This window comes from Poecilia latipinna, unplaced genomic scaffold, assembly GCF_001443285.1.
Source record: "Poecilia latipinna isolate Pla-1442-1.1 unplaced genomic scaffold, P_latipinna-1.0 Scaffold292, whole genome shotgun sequence".
NCBI lineage: Eukaryota > Metazoa > Chordata > Actinopteri > Cyprinodontiformes > Poeciliidae > Poecilia > Poecilia latipinna.
In genome coordinates this window covers 242,454-256,059 of record NW_015112908.1, presented here as the reverse complement: position 1 = coordinate 256,059, position 13,606 = coordinate 242,454, and the positions used below count along the sequence as shown (strand labels likewise).

The 13,606-nt window shown below is 37.6% G+C and overlaps 1 protein-coding gene across 1 annotated transcript in view; it reads right to left on the bottom strand.

Moving 5' to 3' along the window:
• fbxl17 (F-box and leucine-rich repeat protein 17) overlaps positions 1-13,606 on the bottom strand; it is a 232,957-nt gene that overhangs the window by 130,543 nt on the left and 88,808 nt on the right. The window contains exon 8 of the mRNA XM_015034258.1: positions 5,791-5,921. Coding sequence (XP_014889744.1) covers positions 5,791-5,921 — 131 coding nt within the window. The remainder of the gene's footprint in view (positions 1-5,790; positions 5,922-13,606) is intronic.

The window sequence follows — 13,606 nt, the reverse complement described above, 5'->3', positions numbered from 1 at the left end:
TGAACTCCAACTCGATAATAACGTCAAACAAGAAATCCTTTTTACTGAACTGACGCACCTTTAAATATTATAAAACATACCATTCAAATGTTGACGTATAAAAAGTGATCGGTTTGAGCAAAGAAGAGAAACAAATGATCATTTGACACATCATTGATCACACTGATTTATCACAAAAGCATCTGATTTGAAGGTTTAACACTTCTGCGGGCATTGTGACAACTGCCAGTTGGCTGGAGCAGAGGCTATTTGGAAAGCATTTCCAGTGCAAACACCTGCGAATGTGAAAATGTTTCTGGAATGGCTTGCTTCTGGGAGAATACTTCCCCAATTATTTCCTCCTTTATAAGCTTCCCCAAGTCATGGGGGAGAGCGTTTCTGTAATCCTTCATCTAGCCTGATTTCCGTAGGAGGGGACAAAAATGTAAAACAGCCAATTTGAGCGCTGATTTGTGATGCTCGTCCAGTAAGTGATGGAGATATGCAGCAAATGTTGGCCTCGAGTAAAATGCAAAGGAGGTAAAATGGATGAATATTGATTTTCCCTTGTTTGAATGAAGCTGGCAGAAAGACAGATGAATAAACAGGGGAAGGGAGGAAGTGGGGTGAGACCGTCTGAGTTGTTGGGAAACACCCAGCCTCCAACAATAGAGGCCTCATAAAATAAAATGACTCACTTAATCCATGAATTTGGTTTCAGGAAATACTGCAAGGCAAACTGACCAAAGCCTGCACACAAACCCACATATAATCAGAGAGAGAATGGACATAAATCTTTTCCCTACTCCTCTCAAACATGTTCAGCTTTCACATCTTTGCTTAAAAATTGTCATTTTGACTTTACTGGGGAGCAACAGACCAATCAGCTACGTCTGATCAAAATACTTGAAAATGTTGTACATCAGCAGATAGGTGTGTATTTATTTTAAAGTCACACATTATTTGACAGGTTTTAGAACTACGCAGAGTACAGAAAAAGGTAACCAAGGGTTTCAAAAAACATTTTTTCTAACAGCTAACAGGCATAAAACTCAGTCTTTGCTGTATTTCTAAGACCTGAGGTGAATTGGAGTGATGAAAGAAGACAGAAGACACAGAAGTAAGTGTAAGCCAGAGAGACTGACCCAGTGATGTAGCCACAGACCAGCCAACCCGATTAACCAGAAGCTGTGTCCGATCATGTGCACAAACAAGTTTGATCCACTCGTTCATAATTTGGTTGGACTTTTGTTCAGCAAAATCTTATTTAATCTTTAGGAAGATAGTGTTTCAGACTGATTTTGAACTCCAAATGAGGAACAGCTGAACATCCAATCGCCTTCCATCCTCCTCTCGGCAGACAGCACTAGTATGATCTGCTTGTCTGGTATCTGATCAGGACGAGAGAGACACGACCAAGAGTCCTGACAGAACACAAAGCAGAAGCCCATGGTTTTCCATGATGATGTTTGAGAAAATTTAATGTTTGTTGCTTGTTGGTTGTTTTATGTTTTTTATAATTTAAAACATCCCAAATGGTGTGCTGCCAAAAAGTGACTTACCAATAAGCTTAAGTTAAAACAGGATTGTTAAAGACAGAGATAATGTCTAACTAGAGCTCTGGATTCCTCAGTCTGCTGCCATCAAAATGTCACTTGACAGATAAAGCAGGGCGGTTTTAGGGGAATGCAATTTATCTTTAAAAACCACACAAAAAAATATAGTTTTTATTTAAAAAAAAAAAAAAAGAACAGAAGTTGCACATATATTTTCTAAAAAAAAAAACCTTTGAGATAATTACTGATTTGCATTTAAGTCTGGGAGTTTTTGGCTGATAAAGTTGACTTGGGTTGAGTACACATACGAACAAAGACATTATGTTTGACCAAGGAGTCAAACACAATCTGGGCCTCTTCACTTTCACCTACATCCACTTAAGAGTTTTTTAAAGCCTCCCAACTTGTTTCAATCTTAATCTGGATTGCAACAAATTATAATAGTATGATGGTATATTGTCACTTTGCACAAGGAAAGGTCTTTAGATGGACACAGCAGGAGAGATTCCAAACACTTCAGGGTAAAGTGGAGAAAACTATTCAACTTTGTTTCAGTGAGTTTCTGAACAGCCAACACAGACCTTTGGTCTCCCATTACCCTCTGCTCATGAATCGCTCCCCATTTTCCGAACAATATGAGATTTGAAAAACACAATCCCACTTTGGAGTCTCATCATGTCTGGAAGAAGAAACAGAGACATAACAACATCATCACTGCCCACCTGCAGAACAGCGCTTCTTCTCTCCCCAAGAAATGACGGTGACCAAAAAAATTGGGCGTCCCACTGCCACCAGCATACCCATCGGACTGTGACGATAGGAAGTTGGTGTTTGATCATTATGTCTCGCTTTCATACTTTGGGATGCTGCTTTCTGCTGTTGTTGAGACAATGGTTGCCCTCAGAGGACACCACGTTTATTTATTTATTTCACTGTTTAAATAAGGGGTGAAGGAAAGGGGAAGAAATGGCTGATGTGCTTTACCTCCCACCGAGCTCTATATCTTCAATAGCTTCTAGTTGGGGGACAAATTGGTCTTGGAAATAAGGGGTCATTTCCTCTGCCTGTTTACCTGTTCGCAGCACACTGCCATCAGTTTGAAACAGACACAGGCTGACCCAGCTCTACCCTCTGAGAGCTAATGTGAACCAGGGTTGAGTCATTCTCGCCTTCACTGACAACAAGCAAGCAGCTTGAGTGTGTATGTGTGTGTCGATTGTGTGTGTGTGTTGGTTACAAACAGTAGTGACCCTGATGAACTCGTGACCTTTTAAACTTTGAGGCAAATAAACCAGTTTCGAGTGTCTCGTCATCTCTCTTTGGGAGACACACTGACAGTTTGCACATCACTAAAAGACCTTCAAGGAAATTCCATCTGTGACGTCTTGAACGTTTTGGTGAAGTTACATCTGTGTCTTTTTCTGTTCTGTACTTTTCCTGATGTCCATTTGAGACCTTGTCAAAGCCCACACAAAGATATTTGAAACCAAATATTGACATATGCAGCATAAAAGGGAAGGAATCGCGCTTTTTTTTCTTGCCCTGCTTTAAACCAGACAGACCGTTTTCTGCTTTAGATCATGACAGAATAACTGAGTGGAAGAAGTTTTAACAAAACTTTGTTGAAAGTTAAAGGTTAAAACACATTTATCCTTAGTATTCTATGGAATTGCCATTAAATATGTATGATTTCAAATGTACGAAGAATAGTTCCACAGGCTTTTAACACCAGTTTATTGGGATTTTGGCCCATTCCTCCTGAAAGAACTGGTGCAACTGAGTCAGGTTTAATGGCTGTTTGATTTTTCAGGTCAGGATACAAACAAGAATGAGATTTGGGCTTTATGACAGTCACTCCAAAACACTGACTTTGGTAAAAAAAAAAAAAAAAAAAATTGGCCTTAATCTATTGTGTACTATATTATAACGAACTGTATGATAGTGTCCATTTAGAAGACCAATTTGCATATTAAGTCCTTGAAAATGTCTTGATAAATTGATTTAATATTTCCGCATAATGTTCTTTTTTTCCTATTCATGTCATCTGTTTCTTTGACAATTCATCATTTATCTGGGTTCATTTTAAACACATTACTGATACTGAAAATTTTAATATTTTTCATTTAGCAACAACATCCCCACTATGCAATGTCAATAGTATATTAATACAGTGTTTTTCTGGGTATAGATTAGATTTTTTGTTGCTATTGTTATTTGCACCTCTTAATTAAATTGTACAAAAAAGTGCCATAAAGGCAACCCAGTAATCAGCTACTACAAAATATGGCCTTTACACTGAAAAAGTAAGTAAATTGATGTAGAGGAAGGAATAAATTTGCTGTGTCTGATAGATTTTTCTAAGTCCTCAATAGTTAAAGGTGGTCTTCAGCATTTTGCTTACTTGTGCTAATTTATCCAGAATGCATCATACCCACTGTAAGCTGCCATAACAGTCAACAGAACCTGCACCACACACACCATTTTCCAGGCTGCATTCATCTCCTTGATGACTGCAGTAAATTAAGATTTGAATAAATTAAGGAATCACAGTGGCCTTGAATAAAATAAGATTGAACATAAATGTGCTTTAAAATAAAGTTTGAACAGTGAAAAACTGAAAATACAAATTTGTATTTTTTCAGAAGTTTTACCAAACTAAGCTTTTTCAAATATTGATAAGGGACATGTAAGGTTTTGCCATAACCTTCCCACCAAACACTGACTGGACATTCAATAATAAATGAAGGATTTCACACAAGCACGTGCACATATTCATACACACCCGTTGTTATGCACTGGGTACATCCGATATTGTGTTCACACACCATGGGGCTAAAATGGGAATACAGTCAGCAGCCAAGCCTTAGCTGTAAATCGATAGATTAAATAGAAATGTATGAATAAAACACCAGCTAATAAATAAAAAAGGAGAAGGTTTACTCTTGCTGTGAAGCACGGTGCCGACTCTCTCCCAAAATGAGGGACGAACAAAAAGAAACAAGGAAGAAGGAAGAGCAAAAAGAAAAACAAACCAGAAAAACAAAGACAGACAAAAAATTATTACATGTTTAACAAAGTGAGTGCATTTTTAGTTGATCCATAATTTTTAAGCTATTTTAAGGCATTTTTTCTGTGACAAATACACAAAGTTTTCCATGTTGCACATAAAAGTAGTGAAACTGAAATGTTTGTAAGATTTGCATCCAAATCTCATCCATTCGTCGTAATTTGTGAATTTAATGAAACATTAATATAATTTGTCTACAAATTTGCAAAAAATGTATTTGATTAGCTACTGCTCCACCACATAGTAATGCTTTTTGTATATCAGTAAGTAGATGGTAGATTACATTATGTGTAGGCTGAATGAGACCATATGCAATTGACTTTAAATGTGAAAGGAACTGGATTAAACTGGATTATTTTGGATAAAACTCAATGAACTAAGTGAATTTAAAAGTAAATAGGTTCATATCTAATTGAATATGAATTGTTTGTTTAAAATAAACTGAGTTAACGTAAAGAGTAGAGCTAAGTGAGCTGAACTAAATGAGAGTAATAAATTGAAATGGCATTAAAGAGGATTTCATACATCTGAAAGCATTTGAACAGGACAGAACAAAGCAAAAGGTGGAAATAATTAATATGGTATTGCAATTTAAGTGACATGCATTGATGCTCTGCATGGAAATAATATATTTAACAAGCAAGATGAACTTGATACTCAAATCAAATAAATATTGTTTAAGGTCTAACCTGGGTGAAAATGGCCAATTTTTTTTTTTACCAAAGTCAGTGTTTTGGAGTGACTGTCATTAAACTTGATTGAAATAAAACATTTAGAACTGATTTAATACAACTGAACAAAGTGAACTGAATAAAAACAAAGGAAAAATACCTAGAGGAGTTCAAATGAATTGAACTAAATCAAAATTGTGTGCCAATGATTTGTAATAAACTAGTGATTTGAAATAACATGAACAGCGCCAAGCTGAACTGCATAAAATGTAATTAAACAGAAACAAACTGGAGAAAAAGCAAATGAATGCAATGGGATGAAAATGAACTGAATCACATTGATCTGATTTGTTCAGGACACAAGAGAACTGAACAGGTTTTTAAGAATAGGATGGATTAAAATTATACTGAACAATGAATTAAATTAATCTGGAAGAAATCAAACTGAGGTGAACCGACATTGTTGAGTCCGCTCAGTTACACTGCATCATTAGACCTGAAAATGCACATCACCTACCTGTCATTAATGCTCCAGTTGAGGCACAGGTTTAGGGAGCTGAGCTTCCGACACTTTCTCACCACTTCCATCACCGTCTCGTTGTTCAGTTCTGAGATGTGCCGCAGATCCAGGACACTCAGGTTTTGCAGCTACGAGAGATGATACACAATATTTTATGAGCATTTTATCAAAAAGGATCACAAACCCGTCGTCAAAAATTATCCTTGATAAACATAAACATCAAACATTAACTAAACAATGGACTTGTCCATCTTTACTTTGATAAGCCTTAGAGAAAAAGCAATAGAAGCAATGCAGCATTTCTGCTGAGCTACATCAGTAGATATGATGCATCTGCAAGAACAAAGTGGATTTTCTTTCTGTGTGCAGGGGAAATGTGTTCTACCACATGCTGCATCAAATACAACAAAACAAATACAGAGCACACACAAACAAGTGTGATAAGTGCTACAAAATTGTTTATCGTTACTGTTTACCATTCTGCACCCGCACGCCTGGTGCAAAGGGTTTGAGCCAAAATGAGCAATCGCTTTTCTTCTTCCTTTCATCCCTTCCACTTCCAATAATCCCACTTCCCAATCTGAATACCTGATAAAAGAAGGTTGAGCTTAACCCCCCAGTTAAAATCTCAACCTTTTGGCACGATGTTCAGCAAGTGTTCCTGCTCACTTAACTATCCAAAGGCTTTTTGAAGAGACAGCGCAGGTGTCCAGATTCAGATACAGACTCATAACTATTCAGGAGAAAGCTGCAAACACACAAATACAAGCTTAAACTCTCTTACACACACACGTACGCACACACACACAAGGGGACGCGAGATAAGAGGGGTATGATATTCAAGAAGCCACCAGGGAGGCATAAAGGTAAATGTCATGTCCGAGGCTAAAGAGAAAACAAGCTTACAGTTGGTGTTAAGATCACTGAGCCCTGTTGTTGGCTCCATAGGCATGACATATACCGACCAGCATGAAGACACATGGGGGGGGACAAGGACCAAGTCTCACTGTGTGAAGTAAGCACACATGTAAACACTGTTCCCAGCCTCCACTGAGGTTAAAAACATACGAGCTGCGAACAAACACGTTAAGTGCGCAAACCGCTGCGCCATGCTGAAGGAAACTATTTCTTAAAAAGCTTGGAAAAAAAAAAGAAAAAGAAAACCCTTAAAAAATCCACACCTCCTGTCATAAAAAGTCTGCTCAGGCATGAAATAAACATGAAATGCAATTTTTATGCAGCACATCCTCACCTGAACTCTAGTGACAACATGAATGAAATAAACAAAAGGCTTGTATGTGCACAGATTGGTTTTAAAAAAATCCAGTTGTGAGGGTCAAGGAGCAGCAAAACAGACATCTGCAATAAATAGCAGAAACTGCTTACTAGTTATCAATGAATAAACTCAGGGAGACAATGAGGTTTGGACAAAAATGCACCGAAAATCACAAATACGGACAAACTGCCTCGTGCCCCTGTGGTCACCACTGAATACAAGTGTTAAATTATTCATTTTGGGGGCTGAGCAGGATGTACACGCCTGTGTGCTCCCCTCATTATTCATTTTGTTGGGACATAAACATGACTTCACATTCAGATAATGGGAGCTCAGCATCTTTGGAGGAGTGAGGGGGGGAACAAAAGCCAAGCTACAATAATTCTTCCTTTAGGTTTAGTGTCATTATTAAAGATTAAGGTTCTAGCTGTACAAATATTCATAGAAATATACCCACGAGAATGCAATTGAAAGATTTTACACACACATTTTACACATTTTACACACATCCTCACATGCTCCCTGTCTTACAAAGAGTTTTCATGTCCATTCAGTATTTGTGATCGGAATGCCTGGAGTACATTTTCAAAGCCTCCACATCAAACGCAGTATTTGTTCACCAAATCTTCAAAACTGCTTATCTCTGCCGAAAAAGAATTTCTACTACAGCCAATAGGCAGTGTTTCATTGATGTGGGAAACCAATGAGAAATCAGGCCAACCTGAGAGAGTTGTCATTGGCTGTGTGTGTAGCTAGGATGGAGGAAAAAAAAAAACTACCAAATTTTCGGAGATGGGGAAGGGAGGAGGTAGCAAGGGGACACACAGCCACAGCTCTAACTTTGTAAAATCCATCTGAGCAAAACCAATGCACGAAAATAAATACTGCAATTTAAGAATGCCTGCCAAAAAGGAAAATATGCTGAAAATCCCTGAAATTAAAAGTTACAAGTAGCAGCGTCAGAGCAATTTGACACACTCCCAAAAATACGGCAAGTAAATGTTCTTGTATTTACTTACTTTTTTTTTTAATTAACTTTCAGTTTTCAGCAATTTTACTGTAAACTAAGAATAAATAAGCACCAACAAAGAGAAAAGTAATGTTGAGGAGAAAGCATAAAAATGAGAGAAACTGAGCAAAGATAAATAAAAAAAAAAGTGAAACAGAGGGACAGAACAAGTGAGGGACAAACAAAGTAAGAGAGCGGAGAGGATTTGGGCAGGTCTTTCTACTTGTTGGTGGAAGCCTGTAACCAGGCAGAGTTTGCCTCTTCGTCTCCAAGTTGGCAGCTAGAGCGGGGTCATTATTCAAGCCGTTCATAAAACCAGTGAAACCTGCAAAATCCAGCTGCTCTTGGACCAGCCGCTCTCCAACTGCCACACATACACACTGCAAATAATGAGCACAGTGACTTCCTGAATGCTGGGCAGACATGCTAACATCTGCAGAGTGAAGAAACATCAACTCAAGTGTTAAAAGATTAACTTTATATATATATATATATATATATATATATATGTGTGTGTGTGTGTGTGTGTGTGTGTGTGTGTGTGTGTGTGTGTGTGTGTTATTACTTAAAAATTAGACATTTCAGTCCAATTTCTGCAAATCTATGTGTCACTAAAAATTAGCAATTAAATAAATAATATCAAACTCTTCAGTAATTTAAAAAAAAATGCAACTTTTTTACTTGAGTGTACATCTTTACTTAAAATTAGTAAAATTAGTTTTATAAAAAAATATAATTTAATTAGTTTTTTTACAGAATTTTTCTAAAATAGAAGACAGTGACAAAAACACTTTTTTTTCGCTTTTTTGTCACATTTATTTTTTTAAATGTTTGAAAAACATTTAAGAAAATAATAAATGTATACAAGAAGTAGGATTACTGAATCTGAATAAAACTGTCCATCAAAATATTTACTTTTGCCATGTTTAACATTTAGATCTGGTTTAAAACAATTATGACAAAAATATATATATAATTATTGAAGAACAAGAGAGAAAAAAAATAACTAACTTCTCAGAATTATGAACCTGGATGTGAATTTTAATAATTAGATAACAGCTACAATTGTTTCATTCCATCTAATCTCTTCAATGAAAGTCAAACACATCACAGATAAGCCAAAAGACAAACTCCTCACATCTGACAAGGGATCAACAGGAAAAAAAGATCTCATCTGAGATACAAGTTTAACAAATGAGAAATGCAAATGTGCCATCTATTTCCATCTACAGATTTATAAGAGATGCCCAGAGAGTTTGAATTTTGAGTATTTTAATTATCTGCATCTTTCAAAGACAAATAGGAGCCCAAGATCAAATAAAAAAATAAATAAATAAAATAAAAAAGAGAAGAAAAAATAGCTGGCTGTTTCAAAGCCAGGGCAGTTTTTAGCATTTGAAAAGGCTTATTTCAAAACTTATTTCACTCAATAACCGTAAATCACAGCATGTGCACCTGTGAGCGTTCTGCCATGCAGTCGACTTTTTACTACCTCTGATATTACTACATGTATTTACACGACGCCAGGCAGGAAGTGGACGCCTTACTGGACCCCGTGCAAAGGATATGATGTCACACATTTGAGCGTTGGCACAAAATAACATGAGTTCATGGTTGTAACTGTCCATCAGCGTCAACGTCTCCGACTCACAGGGAGTTACATGGGATTATAAAAGCACAGACAGAGCTAGCATTGTTTTATTCATAAACAGCGAACATGCTGGTTTTGGAAAATATGAGCTGCTGTTTTATTGCTGCAGTAAAAAAATACGTCCATTTCAAGATTTAGTATGTGAGTTTCATCAGTACAAAAAAAAAAGAAAAAAAACAGCTTCTCAGGGGTAAGCTTATGAATTGTCAAAGGGGCAACACATGTTTGTACGTTATTTATTTTTTTTAAAGGTAAGAAAACCTTTTAGTAAGAGTAAGAGCCTTGAGAGACATAAACCAGAAAGGATGAGTAGAGACTGGTTTAGAAGATTTAAGGGAGCCAGATAAAAGTTTAGCCACACGCTTTGAAGTGTATTTAAAGTCGTCAGCAAGGAGTCAAAGTCACAAAGTGCCTTTGAGGTGTTTGCTCGGTTGTCCGTATCTGTTGGGGAACCGTGTGAATGAGACAGGATGAGGTGGGGGCCAAAAGGAGGGACGAATGGCAGAGGTGATAGTAGGTGAGTACAAGTGCGCACTCATGCATGCTCAACCCCCCTACAAAAAGAAAAAAAGAAAAAGAGAGGGAACATGCAAGACAGTTCAGTCAGAAGGGTAAGAGGTATGTCATGACTGCGCTCCTCTCTGAAATCATACAAAAAGAACACGCAAAAGCCTGAGAAGACACAATTAAAACGGTATTGAACATGTCAATGTTTTCCTCAAGGAAATATATTTCTAATGAGGTCGTTGAGATGAAATTTAAACCAGATGCCGGCAACAACCCAAGAAATGTACCCATACAAAGAAATCAAAACAAATCAGATCATAAATGTAGTTGTGCGCAGTAAAGTTGAATAGCACAAGGAAAAAGTATTAAACACATGAAGAGAAGCAGCTGCATCTTTAATCCGACCATCTGTGTTTAGAAAGCAATCCTGCCCTCTATCAGTGTATATTTAACATGAGCTGGTTTAGCTCCGACTGGTGGCCTACAAGAAGGCAAAGTCACCAAAGTATTGAACAAAGAAACACAAGAGTAACAGAATGGTGCCTTCTCAAGATCCTAACCGTATTATTGCAAAACATATTGATGGACTAGACAATGAAATACTTGGAGAATGTAGTCTAGCCACATGAGAACAAAACAGTCATCTTTGGATGCATTTGTATACGTTAAAGTTGATTTTTTTTTTTTTAATGATCCCAAACACACCGATAGGGAAACTCAGTAATTGGTTTTTAAATAAAGCTGTGAATATCATGTCAATGCAGCCATTTGAAATGTATTTTCCAAGATAGACATTGACATGTTCCATGCTCAATGTCACTTCTGCAAAAAGGAATCTAAAGCAGGATTGGGAAAAACAACAAAATGTAAAATGCAATAATGTGAAGGCAGAGCAGTGCATGTGTGTGTGTGTGCGCGCTCATACGTGTATGGGTAGCTCCTCTCTCTGTCTATTCCATGCCCATCTACTGTCTATCCCTTATTTTTCCCATTTCTATTCCCCTTTTCTTTTTGTAATCTCCTTCAGTCGCTAATCCTGCATGTGCCGGTCTCGATAACAAACTCAGTGGTGAGAGAAGGCTCAAGGTGATAGAGAGAGATGGCAATTTTTTTTTTTTTTTCGGTGCACTGAGTCAAACGTCCACATAAGACACGCAGGAACCACCGCAACAGCGCAGGATGACAGTCACGGCACACTGACACTAGTTGGGCCAGTAATGAGACATGATATCCCCACCCTCCAGAGGTCAAAAAACCTCTCTGTCTCTGTCTGTCTCTGGGTTAAAAGTCTTACAGCCAAATGAATTATTCTTCAATTACTCTTGCATGACACACATCATCCTTAGGCTCTCCTCTCCTCATTATATTCATAAATCCCCCAATCTCCTCCATACAGCAGTCAAGAAAATTATTATTACAATTGAGACTCATTTGGCGACCTCCACAACCCCATTACCTTTCTTTCTTCAAATCCCCTCTGCCGCCTTTTCTCCCCGTCGCCCCCCACTCCACCACTTCTGAGACACAACATGCGTGTCCCCATACATTCGTACGCGGGGTAAGACGTGAGCACAAACATACACACAACACACATATTTCTTGGTTGGTGTTGGAGGTTATCAGTTTGACACAGGGCACTGTGATTATGTATTTTCTGTGCTTCATTCAGGGGGTTGGGGAGATAAGGGACCAGCAGACTGCAGCAAAGCCAGACACCGCTTTCCCAAAGTGGGGCGGAAGCAGGAGAGAGGCGTTAGCAAAGGTGGCGACTTCACCGTTCATGGCAACTAAAAACAGAAAACACCCGCTAAGCTTCTGTCACATTTTGTCAACCACAAACGTTTAATGTACTGCAATTTTATTTGACAAAGTAATGAATGTTTGTGAAGTAGGTCATTTTACAAATACATCTGAAATTGCAGCATGTAATACACCAATTTATATTATCCTCCAGTAGGAGAATACACAGAAAAAATAAAATAAAATTATATATATATATATATATATATATATATATATATTGTTTTCCTTCTTTTTTAAGTCGTAAGTCATCTAAAAATAGTAGCCTTCCGCAACATCATCACACACTGCATGGTTTCCTAATGTTAAGCAGCCCTACTGGGTACAATTCATCCTTCTTGATCCAACACTTTATAAAACCAGTTGGATACGGTGGTAAACATTAGCAAACAGAATTTTGTTTTACTTTGTGTAATTCTAACAGATAGATGCTTTGATTACCCTTCCCAACCTAGCTGTGGCTGTATGTTCAATTCAGTTCAGTAATATGTTTTTATTCCCAAGTGAAATTAAATGTCGCCGTAGTTTATATCAGCCACGTATCTTCAGGGAGTTGTTGTGGATGGTGATGCTGTGGGCAGGTAGGATCTTGGGTAGCAGTCAGTCTTGCAACCAATGTGAAGCTGTCTCTGGCTGAAAACTATTACTGTATGACAGTCGCATGTCAACTCGGACAATTTCCCAAAGTAGCATATCCTGGATGACATCATCAGTTGTTGGCAAGCCCTGCTAATCATAGCTGGGAAGAGAGACATTGGAGCTGGATATGTGATCCTTGACAATTACGGTCAACAGAAGAGATGGTTTCAACTTCCTCCTCTCTCTACTCTTTCGTTCTGCTCTGCATCCATGAAGCCTCCTTTCCAACTTCTTCTGGATGTGGGGTCAAAGATCAGGTGTTCCTTGAGTTTTTAGATGCTAATCAGCTGCTTCAGTTGCAAAAAAAAAATATCTTATTGGCACATGTCCGAAAGTGAAAAAGTAAAAGCACAGCATCCAAAACCAGAGGGAATATTTATCCAAACATGCCAGGCAAAAGAAAATTATGAACAACAGCGTTAAAAATGGACAATTCAGAACCAACTCCAAAATTCTACATATGTGATTTCTCAGATTTTTATTTGTGACTTTCCATTCACTTTGCAATGATGCACTATTTTCTATTGGTTAATCATATAAAATAACAAAATATGCACATATCTGTGGTTAAATGACAAAACATGGAAAATTTTAGGAAGTATAAATAGTTTCTTTTTAGAGACAGTATGTGGTTTTTATTGGTTCGGAGCCTAATCTGTGCTTTGAATGGTCTGAACCAAGCACTGCACATTACACTGTACACGGAAAAATAGAGCATATGATTTTAGTTATGAAATTAAATATCTTAGCTGTCATGAACCAGACTGTTTTATATGCTCATAAACACACAAAGAGAGAATGAAGTATTACCCGTGGTCCAATTCTGTCAAATTCGTAGCGCATTAATCAAAAGGTCCCAACTTTTCTCCCCAGAAGAACAACAAAACCACTGAAGCAGCACGGCTGAATTAATCTACAAGGCCCCAAATTA